Source organism: Macaca mulatta, chromosome 11 (assembly GCF_049350105.2).
Source record: "Macaca mulatta isolate MMU2019108-1 chromosome 11, T2T-MMU8v2.0, whole genome shotgun sequence".
Taxonomy (NCBI): Eukaryota; Metazoa; Chordata; class Mammalia; order Primates; family Cercopithecidae; genus Macaca; species Macaca mulatta.
The window spans coordinates 4,466,534-4,483,348 of record NC_133416.1 but is presented as its reverse complement, the minus strand read 5'-3'; the positions used below and the strand labels follow the sequence as shown (position 1 = coordinate 4,483,348).

The window sequence follows — 16,815 nt, the reverse complement described above, 5'->3', positions numbered from 1 at the left end:
AACCAAGTGAAAGGCCCTGCTAGTTCTTGCCTGGGGAGTGGAGAGCCAGGATGGTGGCTGACGTGTCCGGCAATGCAAACAGAAATGCAGTGGCCACCCCTGCCAGTGGGGGCTGGGTCGGGGCAGAGAGCAACCTGGGTCCAAGAACATTGAAGGAATTTTATCCCCAAGCTGAAGCCATTACATGCAGATGCCTACTGGTAAATGTCACTGCCACATGTCATTTCGGCAAATTCAGTTGCTCCAGTAGACTTCTATCTATTCTACATTTACAGAAGTGCCTTGCACTATGGGTGAACTTCTTGTTGGGGGCATACTTTCCTTGTTCTTGTTTAGGATGACAAAGAGGAAGAGGCTTCAGGGACAGAGGGACTGGTACGGAGAAACAAAAGGACACATTTGCTCACAATTAATCCTGCCTGGACCCAGAAAAAAGGCTGAATGAAATAGTGAGAACCCTGTGAATGGAGAGTCTGAGGCTTAGACTCAAAGCCAAACCTCTCAGGCAGGATGTTACTAAAGAGAGGGGGCATCTGATGGGGTCTGATGAGGTTCATTCTAGGTTTATTTGCCCTGTGAGGTCCTTACTGAAGGCCACAGTGACACTCCATCCCAACGGGTGCAGTTCTTCCTAGCAAGGCTTGTGTCCAGGACAAAGGACAGTTTCCATGTGGGCAAAGCAGCAGTTGTACCAGTCTTTCAGAAACCTCCCCACATCCTTAGAGGCCCCGAACTCCAATCCCTTTATCCTACTCTAAATATTCCAGCTCAGTACCCTGCCCCGACACTTTCAGCAAAAGAATGATGCGTGCAGGAGCATAGTAGGCCAGCATGTTAGCAAATGAGACTCAGGTGGGCTGATTTTTAAATTTAAAAACTAACCTGGGCTGGGCGTGGTGGCACATGCCTGTCATCCCAGCACTTGGGAAGCTGAGATGGGTGGATCACTTTAGCTCAGGAGTTTGAGACCAGCCTGGGCAACATGGCCAAACCCCATCACTACAAAAACAAAACAAAACAAAAAACAAAAACAAAGCAAAACAAAAAACCATGCCTGGTGGCACGTAGCTATATCTTCAGCTACTCAGGAGTTTAAGACAGGAAGATCACCTGAGCCTCAGTGAGGCTGCAGTGAGCCATTATCACACCACTGCGCTTCAACCTGGGTGACAGGGAGAGGCCCTGTCTCAAAAAAAAAAAAAAATAGCTTGAGCTACATGAAACTGTTCAGTTAGTCGAGACTGCAGCGAGCTGTGATTGTGCCACTGCACTCCGGTCTGGGTGACAGAATGAGATTCTGTCTCAAAAAAATTTTTTTGGCTTGAATTATATGAAATTGATGTCTCTCTTTATTTTAAAAAAACTGTCAAATATCAATAGTTTTATATATTGTTCAACATAATATATTAGCATATATAATGCAAATGCATACAAAAAGGACTGGCAGAGGCAACCCAGCCCGTGAGCAGTGGTTACCTCTGGAGGAGGATGGGGCTGGAGGGGCAGAGGGCACCTTTCACCTTTACTCTATCTAACTGGACATGTTTGAATTTTTAATAAAAAGCATGTACTAGGGATTGGTGTGGCAAAGATGCTGACCAGCTCTTCTTCATCTGCACTGAAGGAAGCCTTGGGAAAAGGTGTTTAGAGCAGGGATGTCTAGTCTTTTGGCTACCCTGGGTCACACTGGAAGAACTGTCTTGGGCCACACATAAAATACACTAATACTAACACTAACAATAGCTAATGAGCTAAAAAAAAAATCCCACAAAAAAGTCTCATAATATTTTAAGTTTACAAATTTGTGTTGGGTTGCATTCAAAGCCATCCTGGACCACATGTGGCCCGGAGGACACAGGTCGGACACACTTGGTTTAGAGCTTGTGCAAACAGGGACGCTCAGGAAGGGGCAGCTGGAAGCTCTATCTGGCAGGCCACCAGGGCAGAGGTGTGCTTGGAGGCGGGAGCATGATGATGACTACACAGCATATTGAGGTCCTGGATTTCTTTCCTAAGAGAGACGTCTGCCTCTGAATGGGCCAACTGCCCCAAACCTGAGCACGCTCTCCTCTTCCAGGTGTCCTCTCCTCCATGCCCCTCCCCTCCCTACACCCCCACCCTCCTGCACGCCACCGGGGCCCCTGTGCTGGGGCCCTCCCTCATCCGTGCCACCATGGAGCCACTCTCTCAGTGGCTGTGTCCAGGCGGACTGCCAGCTTTTGACTTGTGCTTATGGAGCACCACAGGCTCTGGCCAAGGCGGCCTTGCCTCACCAGGTGGGGGCTGTGCAGGAGCCGACATTGCCTGGACTCCAGGGTGGCACAGCGGGGCTCCCAGCACACCCAGGTCCACCCCGGATGAGTGTCCAGACCTTTATTAAACAGGCATTGGTCACCACTTGCTTTGGATCCACGATGTCCACTAGAGGCTCCTTCATGGCCACGTCCCGGATGCAGGTCATGTCAAAGCCATAGACATTCTCCCACCCTGTGGGAGCAGAGCAAGACGTGAAGGCAGGCGCAGGACCCCCAGAAGCTCACCCAACCCCCCTGAGTCCTAGAGCACAGCGTGCCTGAGGGCTGAGTGGCAGCTCGAGTTCCCTTGCATCAAAATTGAGGCAGAACTGCTCAGCGGGGGGCACTTTGCAATGTGCCAAATGCTCACCCCCATTTCCCATTTCGACCATGGGAAAACGTAAGTCCCACTTTGTTGTTAGGTAAACTAGAGCTCAGAGAGGCTGGGAAACTGCTCCAAGCTCCTACAGCTAGAGTGCAGCAGGGCAAAGACTAGAACCCAGGCTAGCTGACTCTTCCTTGTCCTGTCCCCTCCCCAAGCCTGCAGCGTCTCCTATGAACTCCCTTATCTGTCTTCTACGTTCTTATTCCTATGCTGGCTCCAGCTGTTCTCCACACCTAGAAGACCTAGAAGGCCCATCTCTCTCCCTTTTCCTGTCCCCGTCCACTGAACCTTTAAGGCAGCACAGAGAATCATGGGCTCTTACAGTGAAATCAACTACATTTGAAATTCCAGCACCACCACTTACTGGTCAGCCTTTGTACAAACGACCTAACCTCTTTGAACCTCAGTTTTCTCACCTGGGTGGGTCCAGGAGCATCTCTGCCTTCCTCATATGCCAAGATCCACCCCATGAGAAACTATCCCCAAGTGGAACACAAACCCTCTCAGCCGTGCTCCTTGTCCTCTTTGGGCTACTCATAAGATACTTTGTTGGGGAGGGAGAAAGATTTAGGAGTTGGTGAGAAATTAATTCAAGTCTGATGACCCAGGATCACCCTTAATATGGTAATAATTGCTCTTTTATTTATTTATTTATTTTGAGACTAGTCTGGCTCCATCGCCCAGGCTGGAGTGCAGTGGCCCAATCTGGGCTCACTGCAACCTCCACCTCCCGGGTTCAAATGATTCTCCTGCCTCAGCCTCCCAAGTAGCTGGGATTACTGGCACCCACCACCACGCCCGGCTAATTTTTATATTTTTAGTAGAGACCAGGTTTCACCACGTTGGCCAGGCTGGTCTTGAACTCCTGACCTCAGGTGATCTGCCCGCCTCGGCCTCCCAAAGTGCTGGGATTACAGGCATGAGTCACCGTGCCTGGCCAATAATTGCAATCATTGATTGATCATTCAGTCCAGGTTAGGTTTTTCATTTAATCTACCCGGCAACCACATGAGGCTATTGCTATGCTACAGATAAGAAAACTGTGGCTGGGAGAAGTTGGCATCTGGCTCACATATAATATCTGGCCCATGATCACACATCAGGGAAACAGAGGGGCAAGGGCTCAAGCCCAGCATATCCCCTAAATCCTTCACCTGCCATGGCCCATCCGTGACAGCAACCAGGAATGCAAGATTTCTCCCCCTATAGTGCAGAGAGGATGCCCTAGCAGACTCTTTAGTTTCTGGGCACCTGAATCTCATTCATCTGTTTTCTCAACGGGTTTCAAAATACCTTGAAGTAGAAATGCTTTTCCCTAAAATCTTACAGGATTAAATTGTATTTTAAAACATTCATCAAACAAACAGGACCTTAGGGAACGTATGTTCCTGTGTGTGTTTAGGAGAGTGGGTGCGTGCGGCAGGAGGTGTGGATGGTCAGTGACAGCTTGCTCCTTTGACTCTGATTCTTTTATACAGCACACAAAGAGCTTCTTTCTTGGGAAAAGAAGGCAGAGAAAGTAATCCCAGAGGATGAGTGCTTGTGAAATTCCGGTTTGAGGAAAAGATGCCCATCGAATCCCATTAAATCACCCGAGGCTGGTGCCAAACTCCCAATTAAAACCTACTTTGTGGGGAGGAGGCTGCTTAGTTGGCAACAGGGCAGGTTTCAGAGAAGACTTCCCTCTAGAATGTGGAAATAGCTATCCACCCTCTGTGTATGTGTATAGCTATCCACACACATAGTGTGTATGTGTATCCACACACACACTGAAACACATTGCCTTCTGTGTCTTTCTCAAGAGACTTGCAGCTATGCACCTGCTCTTTCCTCCCTGGACTCTGCCTGGAGTTTGAGTTCACTGCTAGTGCTAAGCAAAAGCCTGAGAGTCAATGTGTGTAATGGTTAAATGCCTAGGCTTTGGAGTTCAAATCTGAGCTCTGCCACTTCTTTGCTGTATAATCTTAGGCACAAATGTAACCTTTCTAAGCCTTGGTTTCTAAGGATTCTTTAAAGTGGAAATGATGATAATGATGGTGATCCCATAAGATTGTTATGAGGATTAAATGTGATAATATATGTAAAGTGCATAAGACAGTGCCTGGCACACAGAAAGCACTTGATACATAATAGTGGTTATCATTATGTGGTTTGAGCTCTGGCTTTGCTGCCATGCAAGCTGTGTGGCCATGTGCAAATCAATCCTTTTTTCTGGGCTTACTTATAAAATAAGGACTTGGGTTCGGTGGTTCTGTGTTCTAGAATCACCTGGAGCAGTTTTTAAAATGCAGACTCCAGGGCCCACGCCAGACCTACTAAATCAGAATTTCCAGATTTGAGAGCCAGGGAGCTGGAGTTTTACAAATCTATACAGACAATTCCAGCCAGTTTGGAATCCTGTGAGGTACATGATCTTTAGTGTCTTCAAGTCCCAAAATGTGATCTTAATGTCTCATAGCCTTTGTGAGACCTTCTCTAAACGCTCCTGACCGTACAACCTTTCCTGTACCCTCAACACCCATAGTACAGCATTTGGCACAGAATAGGCCCACAGATAATGCTCTTTGAATTGAGAGTCATTCCCAGACATTTAATGCCTGCACTGTTTTGCAATGCCTGGTGTCTTAGTTACCTTTATATGGGTTAATTTGGGTCTCATCTCCTCAGCTGGACTGCCCCACCTTCAATCATTCAGAACACAGATCACCCAAGGCATTAGATTTTTTTCCTCCTTTCTGCTATAGCCATTTATTTCCCAGTAGCCCTTTTTACCAGAAGTGGAGCAGAGATGGAGTAGGATATAAATCAATCACATTAATTATTTGTTGCAATTGTATACCGTATGCCAAGTAAGTGTATGTGGGGTAAGAGCCATTGGTCAGCCGGGCGCGGTGGCTCAAGCCTGTAATCCCAGCACTTTGGGAGGCCGAGACGGGCGGATCACGAGGTCAGGAGATCGAGACCATCCTGGTTAACACGGTGAAACCCCGTCTCTACTAAAAAATACAAAAAACTAGCCGGCCGAGGTGGCGGACGCCTGTAGTCCCAGCTACTCGGGAGGCGGAGGCAGGAGAATGGCATGAACCCGGGAGGCGGAGCTTGCAGTGAGCTGAGATCCGGCCACTGCACTCCAGCCTGGGTGACAGCGCGAGACTCCGTCTCAAAAAAAAAAAAAAAAAAAAAAAAAAAAAAAAAAAAAAAAAAAGAGCCATTGGTCATCAAGAAATATAATGATTATCTAGAAATTTAAAAAATTCTATCAGAGAGACCTGTGAAGCTTTTGTTATTGGATGAAAACAGACTCCTGAAAGGGACTATACTATGGCATAATGTGTATAATTAAAGCAACAACAAAGCCCAAATCTGCTATTGCTACAGACTGGATTGACTCACACCCTCATTCTAATAGCCTGGCAGAGGCCATGCTCTCTTCTGGGCATAGATGTGATTCACCTGTCTCTGCTGGTCCTTTGACTCACAATGTCCAGCATTAATGAAAAATTATAAGACACAGGAAAAAGGGAAAAATATGACCTATTATCGTAAGAAAAAAGTCACAGAACAAATTTAGAGATGCTCAGATGTTAGAATTATCCAACAAGATTTTAAAGTATCTATACTAAGTATGTTAAAGAATCTAGTGGAAAAGGTGGACAGTGTGTGTAAATGACTGGAGAATTTCATTAATGAGATGGAAACTTTTTCAAAAAGCCAATGGAGATGCTAGAAATCAAAATAACAATGTAAGAAAAGAAGACTTTTTAAAATGAACTTATTAGCAGAATGAATATATCAGGAAATAACCAATGAAGTTGAAAACAGGGCAATAAAAATGATCCAAACTTAAACACAAAGAGAAAAAAAAGAGTGAAAAAAATAGAGGATCCAAGCTTCATGGGATAATATCAAACAATATTTCATATAATGGGAGTTCCTGAAGAAACACAGAAGGATAAACAGGCAGAAAAAAAAATTGTAGAAATACCGGCTGAAATTTTTCTAAACTAACGAAACAATCAATCCACAGATGGAAGAATTCCATGTAACCCCAAGCAGGATAAATAAAAAGAAAAACACACCTAGACACATCAGAATCAAACTGCAGAAAATCAATAAAGAGAGAAATCTGAAAAACAGCCTGAGGAAAAAAAATTAAGTACCAGGGGAGAAATGTGATTTCTGATTGGAGAGAACTGTAGTTGCATCCTCCCTCACCACCCCAGCCCCAACCATCTGAGTTTCTCTGATGAGGCTAATGGGACTGCCTCACAATGAGGTCAGGGAAAAATAGAACAAGTGCCACCAGATGCTACTTACAGATTCTTCTCTGGGCAGAAGGGAAAGTGTTTACAATAGATTGACACATTTTAGGCTCTCAGGAACAAAGTGGAATCCTTGCATAAAATGGGCTGGAGCCAGAGGAAACTCTGGATGTCATGAGGGGAAGTGAAGCCCACAGACAGCGGCTGAGCCATCCAAGAGGGCTGCCCTTCAACCATCAAGCTGTAAGCACTGCCACCTCTGCATGAGCTCTTTCTTCCAGTCTTCTCATCAGCCAAGAAACTGGTGGCCATCTCTCTCATTCTCTACAGGGTGTAGATTCATGCACTGGGTGCAATTCATGTATTGTGCATGAAATTGAATAGAATATCCACCAAGTTGCCTTCCATTTTTGAAATTCTGTGTATCTCCTTTATAGTAGAAAATGTTCGTAAAATGATTGCTCCTCTCTAAGAGTTAAATACTACACCTTGCACATCCCTCTGCTGGTTCTCCTTCCTCCTTCCCTCCCTCCCTCCCTCCCTCCCCCCTCCCTCCCTCCCTCCCTTCCTTCCTTCCTTCCTTCCATCCTTCCTTACTTCCTCCCTCCCTCCCTCCCTTCTTTCCTTCCATCCTTCCTCCCTCCCTACTTCCTTCCCTCCCTCCCTCCTTCCATCCTTCCTTCCTCCCTCCCTCCTTCCCTCCCTCCCTCCTTCCATCCCTTCCTTCCTTCCTTCCATCCTTCCTTCCTTCCTTCCTTCCTTCATTCCTCCCTCCCTCGCTCCCTCTCTCCCTTCCTTCCTTCCTTCCTTCCTTCCTCCCTCCCTCCCTCCCTCCCTTCTTTCAACAATATTATGTATTGTGAGCCTAGTATACACCAGACATGCATCTCTCTCTCCATGTGGTCTCTATTCATTGGTGAGCAAATGGAGGGCGGGTTCTGCATTGTGCTCATTCTTACACTTCCATGTTGCTGTGTATGGTTGAGAAAGAAGAAGAAAGGAGGAGAGGGAAGGGAGGCGGGAAGGAAGGAAATAAAAGAAAAGGAAAGGAGAGGAAAGGAAAGAAAGCTCTCCCTCTAACAATTTACTTTCTGAAAGGGGCTGAATGTGTCTCACTCTCCTGCCTCATTTCAAAATGTTTCCTTCTTAGCTGGTTCTTGAGCCAATAGAAAATTGCTTACAATTGTTGCCTTAGCAACCAGCAACCTTTGTGCTTTACTTCTGATTTAGAACTCATAGTAACCAAAATCTCCATGTATTTGAAATGAATTTGTAAGTGGGTTTGCTTCCTTTACAAAAAAAAAAAAAAAAAGATTGTTTTTAAAAATGTAAATAGAAAACAGTATTTTAAATACATTTTAAGTGTCTGTTTCTTAGTGTTCTTTTGGGGTGGGGAGAAGGTTGGTATTTTTCAGAGACTCTAGAATAGGCACAAGAAAAGATGGTGCTAACTTTCAGATTTTTTTCCTTTTCCAGACGGTATGAACACCGCAATGAGAATCAAAGAAATAAATCACATGATCTCTAGTCTGGGGCCAGTGCCTTAGGAGCCCCTCCCGGCCCCAGGCTGGCTCATTGCAATGTGCAAACCTGCAGAGGTTCCCGACACAGATATCTTTGTTGTGGAAATCATGAGAAAGTTTGTTAAAGAGGTGTGCCTCAGGTTGGAGCTCAATAAATATTTAAGTGAACGTGAGAATGAAGAATGTACCTAGAACTTTTCCTCCTCAAAACACTGTTCAGTACAATTGCACAGCAAGAACTCCAAAATGCAGCTCCAGGGCAAAATATGTCCTATTTATACATGCATTTGATCAACACTCACTGTTGAGTTGTGTCTGCAATCTTCCATGAGAGTACATCTGTCCTAGATTCTGAGCCACCAGGGGCTTGGCAGTCAGGCTCACTTGCCAGAGCCCGTGGCAGAAAGGGGCTTAGATACACAGTCAGAGACTAGATCCCATCTAGTCCCATTATAGGACCAAGAACTGTCATGTCCTTTAATATACGTCATCTCACTTAATCCTCATGACAAGTCTGTGGGATTGAGAAGATTATCCCTTAACTGAGGCTCAAAGATATTAGATAATTTGCTCAAGGTTACCCAGTTAGGAAATGGCAAAGCCAAGATTTAAACTCAGGGCTGGCGGTGTGCAAAGCATTTAACCTGGGCCCCCCTACCTCTCACTGTCCTCATTTGGTATTTTGCCTCCTTCCCCCAGGAGGTCAAATAGTAGAAATCACACCAGATTGGCTGGAGGCAGACAGCAACCAGAGAGGGTTTCCAGGGCACAGAGCTTCAAACAGCCGTCCCACTTTTGTCTTCTTCTGAACCTGGCTCTGAACTTCGCACTTCGATTTTGTATTTCCAGAAAGGGATGAACCCAGACAAATACACACAACCATAGCAGGGTCCAGCTGAGTTTTCATCAGTGCCACTAACAACGATCAGATGGCAATTGTTTAAATCCACGGAGCCTCAATTTGTTGAACTGTGGATGGAGTCTTAGCCTCTTGGAGGCATTTATTCTTCTGTTGTATCTGTGAGCCCCTCCACAGTAATCTGCCAAATAGGAATGGACCGCCCTGTTGGGGCAGGAACCCCAGATGTGCCCAGTCTGATGGACAGGTTGGAGCTGCTGCCTCTTGCTTTAATTTGGAGTTTTGGGGGTTTGCCTGTTTGAGGGGCGCTTTTCTCCTTTGTTGTATTTGGTTCTGGTTGAGGAGACACAGCCATGTCCAACTTTACAAAAACATGTTTGGTTTAATCTCATTAAGGATCAGGCCTGTGTCACAGAGAAGTGTAACACTTTATGAGAAATAGGAAAACAGCCCTTTTCAGACCAGGTTTTTTGGCTTTATTGTTCTCGGAGAACCACACGCTCCTAGCTGATAAGGCATTAAGAATACACATTTAGGTATGAGCCCCTGCCTTGTGCACACATGCACATGCACACTCGCCTTTTGTCTGACTGTTCAAAGCAAAATCTCCACTCTTTCCCACCCCCTATGCTACCTATTCCTCAAAAGAACCTCACATGATATGTATTTGAATATGAAGGAGAATCAGTATTATTTTGATAAGTTGGAGTGGAATGAAGGCAGGATTCGAAACAATTGGCCTGGTAAGGGACCTGCCACTCCTGACCTCTGCAGTGGACTTCTGGGCTAACGGAATCTTCCCAGGTTTCAAGCCACTTGCCCTGCTGATCTCTGCAAAAACTCAGCTTCTGCTGCCTCAGTCCAATTTTTTTTTTTTTTTTTTTTTGGAGTCTCGCTCTGTCACCCAGGCTGGAGTGCAGTGGTGCGATCTCAGCTCACTGCAAGCTCCGCCTCCCGGGTTTACGCCATTCTCCTGCCTCAGCCTCCCGAGGAGCTGGGACTACAGGCGCCCGCCACCACACCCGGCTAGTTTTTTGTATTTTTTAGTAGAGACGGGGTTTCACTGGGTTAGCCAGGATGGTCTCGATTTCCTGACCTCGTGATCCGCCCGTCTTGGCCTCCCAAAGTGCTGGGATTATAGGCTTGAGCCACCGCGCCCGGCACTCAGTCCAATTTTTAATTCACATTGCATTCATGCTTTCACCCCAGGACATTTCTCTCATCCTAGCCATATGGCTTATTTTCTCTCGGTAAACCTCGCACCCTTGGGACTAGATAGAAACATTTGGAGAGCAGACTCCAGAAACGGTCCCAGGTAAGCTCCTCCTCAGGGACAGCAATGGTGTTCATGCCACTGCCTGCTCATCTTGGGCCCACTGGAGTGCCTCCCACCCCAACCGTGCGGTGGAAATCCACAGGAGAAGCAAGAGGGGACTTACAGTGGATTTTGAAGTCCTTGTACTGTCTGTCTTCAATCGCTACCACGTACAAAGCTGCCCGGTCTGGAAACATAAGCCCTCCAGGTTTCTGTTGATGAATTGTGGGGAAATGGGTCTCGTAATCTATTCACCTGACAAAGACATCACATTTTGAACCGCACATAGAGTCACCAGACAAGCACCCCCTTGCCAGCATCTCTCATGCAGTGGACTGCCACCTTGTCTGGGGCGAGGGCTGGGACAGCAATGCTCAATTTTTATTTTGGAGCAAGGAGAATTTAAGGGACCTAAGTGGAGTCAATGGGACAAGTGAGGTGGGGTGAAGGTAAACCCAGTGAGGAGCAGTGAGAGATGTTATGACTTTGGCCTTGAGAAATCCAGATGACTAGCACACCTGGTTCTGGCAGCCATGCAAGTCCTAAGTACTTCTTGACCAAAACGGACCTTTAACTTGGGAGAATGAATGTCTATTATTGCAAAAGAGGCCGAAGTGAGACCCACAGAAGTCCACTCTGATGGTTACACATGCTGGACCTAAGACGACCATTCTAGTCCCTGATACAGATCTGCTCTAAAGAGAGGGGCCTGGGGCAGTGACCTCCTAGCCTTAGTCTTCTCTGAAGTCCTTGTATGCCCCCTAGGCTGCAGGCCTTGGGTAGAGCAGCAGGACAGCCAGCCGACCAATGCAGGGACAGCATGCAGGACACTTACCAGCCACTTGTCCCTGGCAAAGATCACCGTGTTGAGCATGGACTCATAGAACAGACAGTAGCCCATCCACTCGCTGATGATGATGTCCACCTTCTCCACAGGCAGCTCCACCTCTTCCACTTTACCCTTAAATATGGTGATGACTGGAAAATAAGAACCCCAGGGCCATGCTTTGCAAGGACCCCACCCAGGAACCACAGGCACCTCACTTCAGGGCCAGAGCTCCAGATTTCAGCCCTATTCCGATTCTACTTTTAGGATGTGACATAGCTCACCCTTCACCAAGCTAGTTTATACCAACATAATTGAAAACTACCTGCACGTTTTCCCTGTAAAATAAATCAAGCCATTACTATGTGCCTGGCATAGCGCTAAGCCTGTTACATGCACAGTATTACATCATCCTTCCAACAGCCCTGTGAGGTAAGCACATTACAGTTGACCCTTAACAACTCGGGTTTGAACTGCACAGGTTCACTCATACACAGATTTTTTTTTTTTTTTAATTTACACCAAGTGTGCCTACCTCCCCTTCCACCTCTTCCACCTTGGTCACCTCTGTCACTCCTGAGACAGCAAGGCCAGCCCTTCCTCTCCCTCCTCCTCAGCCTATTCCATGTGAAGGCAATGAGGACAGAGACCTTCATGCTGATCCACCTCCACTCAATGAGTAGTAAATATATTTCCTCTTCCTTAGGATTTTCCTAACAATTTTCTTTTCTCTGGCTTACTTTATGATAAGAATACAGTCTATAATACATATACCAGATATATGTTAATTTTTTTTTTTTTTTTTTGAGACGGAGTTTCACTCTTGTTTCCCAGGCTGGAGTATAATGGCAAGATCTTGACTCACCGCAACCTCTGCCTCCCAGGTTCAAGCGATTCTCCTGCCTCAGCCTCCCAAGTAGCTGGGATTATAGGCATGTGCCACCATGCCCGGCTAATTTTGTATTTTTAGTAGAGATGGGGTTTCATCATGTTGGCCAGGGTGGTCTCAAACTCCTGACCTCAGGTGATCCACCTGCCTTGGCCTCCCAAAGTGCTGGGATTACAGGGATGAGCCACCACACCCAGCCAATATGTGTTAACTGACTATGTTATCAGCAAGACTGCTGGTCAACACTAGGCTGATAGTAGCTTAGTTTTGTGGGAGTCAAAAATTACGCTTGGATTTTCAACTGTGTGGGGGATTGGCACCCCTAACCCCTGTGGTGTTCAGGGTCAACTGTTACTTTTGTTTACAATTAAGGAAACTGAGGCTTAGAGAGGTTGAGTAGCAGTAGTGGAAACAGAGCCCAGATCTGATAAGACATGACTCTAAAACTCTTCTCAAGGCCCCCACCCTATGTTAGGTTACTGTGACCATTCAAACCCAAAGAAAGCATAGATGCCTCCTCTATTGCTTTTGCATCTGTTCACAGCCAGGCTCAGTACCAAATGGGTGCCCTTCTAGTGTTTGTGAGGGAGACAATTGATATTTTGATGAGAGCATGGGTTCTGCAGTCAGGGAAACCTAGGTTTAAGAGCCAGACCTTCTCACCATTAGCTGTATGACTTTAGACAAGTTACTTGACCTAACTAAACTCCAATTCCCAAGTGAAGAACCAGGAAAGGCAATATCTATTAGAGAGTGATTGTATTGATTAAATGAAATAACACATGTGGAGTGCCAGGCCCATAGCTGAAGCTCAGCAGAAGGTGGAGATCATCTGACATATTCCTGCTTGTTGATCCACAGATGGAGAGGGGAAGCAGATAGGGTCAGGGTCAAAGCCCTTGTCCCCGTGGCTTCTGCTTATGAATTATCTCCAAGAGCTTCAGTTTCCTCTGTGGGAGGAGACACTTTTAGTTGAGTTTTTGATCAACTGACATAAACATATACAAAATTTTGAGGTCCCTTTTTATATTTGTTGCTGTAAAGATCTGAGCAAGCTAGTTTCGAGACCATGGTGAAATTGGCGGGCCGATGTACTGGTCAGCTTGTTCTTCCTGAACTTTTCCTTTGACAGGTTACATATATTCATGCTCTGAAACTCTCATTCTGCAATATTCTCTGAAAAAAAACCTCATGCCATGCCCGAGCTTTGCTGGGAAAAATGAACAATGGCCTGTACTTAGGAGTAGAAATCAAAAGAACCACATCTGCCTAGAATCTGAGTTTCATGAAAATTAATTTGGACTGCAGGCTCCTGGATGGCAAAGGACACACCGTTTGCTGGCTTTACTTAGTGTCTTCACAGTGAATAATGCAGGTGATGGAGTGTCCATTAGCAGCTTCTGATGACAGTTTACTCTCCACTATGTGGTATTTAATCAAGCTTTAATCAGATACAGCCTGTTCTACAAGGAGTAAGGTACTTTGTACACGTGCATTGACCCTGATCACTCTACAGTGAGGCTCAGGCTTGTGTGGCCCTCCTGATGGTTACTACTCATCAGCCCCTACCATTAAAAAGTAGGAGCAGGAAGATCTATTCTCCAAAAGGTCTGGAGGGACTGGGAGGGGTAGGTGTCGAAGTTTCTCTGGGCCTCAGAGACCCCAGAGCAGGAGCTCACCTGAGAGCAGGGCCCAGGTTGCACTAAGAAAATTCAGAGGGGGGCAAAGTAAAGGATTTTTAAACATGCAAACATTGTGCCTAATTTACTTCCTATTTTGAAAGAGAACTGACAAATATATGCATGACTCACCTGCCGAATCCTTTGCACGCAAAGCCTGGCTTGTCTTAGTTTTGTAAACTTAAAAATTGTCTTTAATGGCCTCCCTTATTTTTTTTTTCTTTGTACATTTCTTGAAGGTTCCTCCCTAATGTCTGCCTGTGTCTGTGTGGCTATGGGTCAGGTCCTCCTCCTGCATTTATATCATGACCTCCCTGCAGCCCCGGAAGATGTTTTCTCCTGCCTCTGGGGCCTCATGACCTCCACCCTGAGTGTTTAGAACAAGGCTCCACCCTTGACAGGTTTTTAGGACAGGACTCCATTAGGAGCTGCAGGAAACAGACAGGCAGTAATCCATTATCTAGTCTAACAACAGGTACGTGTGAAATATTCCTCGGGTGTCCCCCAAAGACAGTTACTGCTGCTCCTGTTCTCTGTGTTAGCCCTCTTATCCATTAGTTGCTGTATCCTCATCAATATGGATTACAAGAGATTATTGATAGATGGACAGATGATATACATAGATGATATAGAAGACAGATGGATGATAGATAGATACAGTGGTCACAGAATAGCAAAAATCACAATCTCTGCTTGCAAAAAGGAAGAATCAGTTAACCCTATAAAATGCTCAACAGTCTGGACTTCTGTTCTCTTAGCATCACCCTTCTACATCTATTCAAGTGCAAACATTTCTCAGTGTCGACATGGCCCCACAGTTGCCTTGGTGAGGAGATGAGCCCTTTGTCAAAGGAAAAGGAGACATCTCCCTTCAATCCAGTGCTGGACTGGCTTTCAGACTCCAATTATTCACTTTCGCCGGTGCTTTTGTGCTCAACCTGCACAACTTTATCCTGGAATCCTAAAAGACAGCAACTTATGCTCTTGTTCCAGCTGACAGCTAATCTCGATCAACTATCTCCTCTCTTTTATTTTCCTCGTTAGGAAAATAAAAAAGAAGGGAGGTTGAATCTGAAATTCTTTGCAGTGTCAGAAAGCTGTGGTTCTTCAAATATGTACTGAACACTTGCTCTGTGTCAGGCATTCTGCAAGATTCAGTGGTGGAGACAGCTGGCATCAATAAAAAGATGGTGCCCGCGAGTTCCAGTGTGACTGTCATTTTCAACACTTCCTGGGTCCTTTTATTTTTATTTTTAAGAGGTCACATTGTTTCTGTGCAGCCAAATACAACTGTCCAGCTGAATCACCATGGATATTCTTCCTGTAGTCTGTAGTCACCACCAGCAACCACTTAAACTTCCAGATGCAATTTCCAAATCTACAAAATGCTACCTCTCATGTTGGGGCTTATGCCAGCTCACTAGGGGCTATTGGCCAACATAGGGCATTAGGCTGGCTCAAGGAACTGTGTGGGCACACACAGCAGCAGTCCTCCCTTCTCCTCCATGCAAAGGATGTTCAAGGGAGTCTAAGCTATTGATATTAAGATTCTGAGCAGCCATAGGCTGCAGAGCTCCATGCCCAATCTGGACCCCACGTCACTCAAACTGCCTCAGCTCAAGGTTGCATTGCTGTCACTGTCCGGATCCATGTTTTTATTCCATAAAGATGATGGAAAGTTCGTTCAACGAACTGTGACAGGACCCTGGCTGGTAAATTTTAGAATGATTAATCATAACTAAATGCACAACGGGGAGCAATCGACTCTAAATTGGGAAAATTTCCCCTGGAGCTTCAAGTTTGTAAATTAGACATCCAGGATTTTAAAAAATGGTTTTGAGTGGAATTTTTTTTTCTTTGTGGTGTGAGTGGTTCTTACAGAAATCTAGTTATTCTCATTAATGGTCATTTTTGTTTTTAAACAAATCAGGCCAGCTCAACCTCATTTGAGCCTCCAGCGCGTCCATCAGGGTCAGCTGGTGCCCGTAGGATCTGCAGTGAGTGATCATTTTTAGGGTCCTCACAGATCCTGTCCCACAGAAGGGGAGGAAAGAGGGTCATATGCGTGGGAACAGGGAACACATTATGAGCCTGTGAAGCCCCCTGAACCCTCCGCCAGCCCCACTGCAGCAAAGCCCCTTGCTCACCCTCCCCACTCCCTTGGTCCTAGCTCACACACCTATTTTGGTGACACCCACGCTGGCTGCCTTGCACCTGCGGAGGGCCCGGCTCACCTCCAGCGTATGCACTCCTTCTCTTCGTTGTCTATTTTAGCTTCCTATTTCCAGGATATAGTGGAGCACTTGACTCCTCACAAACAGTCAAAGTCATTACTGAATGAACGGATGGATGAATGAGCAATTAAAAAAAAAAAAAGGGCATCGGGTTAAGAGACAAAAGATATTCAAACTAGTCCTAATTGTGACAGTAAAAAATTACTAGCATTTGAATAGCAGCTTGCAGAGTGATTTTCCGTGTGTTACTTCAGTAATCCTCCTAGGAACTTGTGTGTTTGGTTTCGTTATTCTTTGAGCCTAAGGAGAGAACTGGAGTTTAGAGAAGTCAGGTTGAACCTAGGCCTGTTGCGCACGTTTGTGCCTCCCCGTGGTTCCTTTCCTCACCCGGCGAATGGGTGACCATCTGACCTCCCTACCGCCTGGGATTCTTATGGACACGGTGCAACTCCTTGGGATGTTGAGAGAAAAGAAGTCAGAGAAGGCAAAGGACTGACCTACCCTTCTCCTGCAGCTGGTCATGTTCGTTGGCAGGCTGAGGGGAGATCC

At 46.0% G+C, this 16,815-nt stretch overlaps 1 protein-coding gene across 1 annotated transcript in view; it reads right to left on the bottom strand.

Annotated features, from left to right (window-relative positions):
* The window catches only part of PRMT8 (protein arginine methyltransferase 8), a 98,798-nt gene that overhangs the window by 15,045 nt on the left and 66,938 nt on the right, over window positions 1-16,815 (bottom strand). The window contains exons 5-7 of the mRNA XM_015150845.3: window positions 11,474-11,616; window positions 10,763-10,850; window positions 2,372-2,487 (exon numbers count right to left, since the gene is read on the bottom strand). Of these exons, the coding sequence (XP_015006331.1) occupies window positions 2,372-2,487; window positions 10,763-10,850; window positions 11,474-11,616 (347 nt within the window). The remainder of the gene's footprint in view (window positions 1-2,371; window positions 2,488-10,762; window positions 10,851-11,473; window positions 11,617-16,815) is intronic.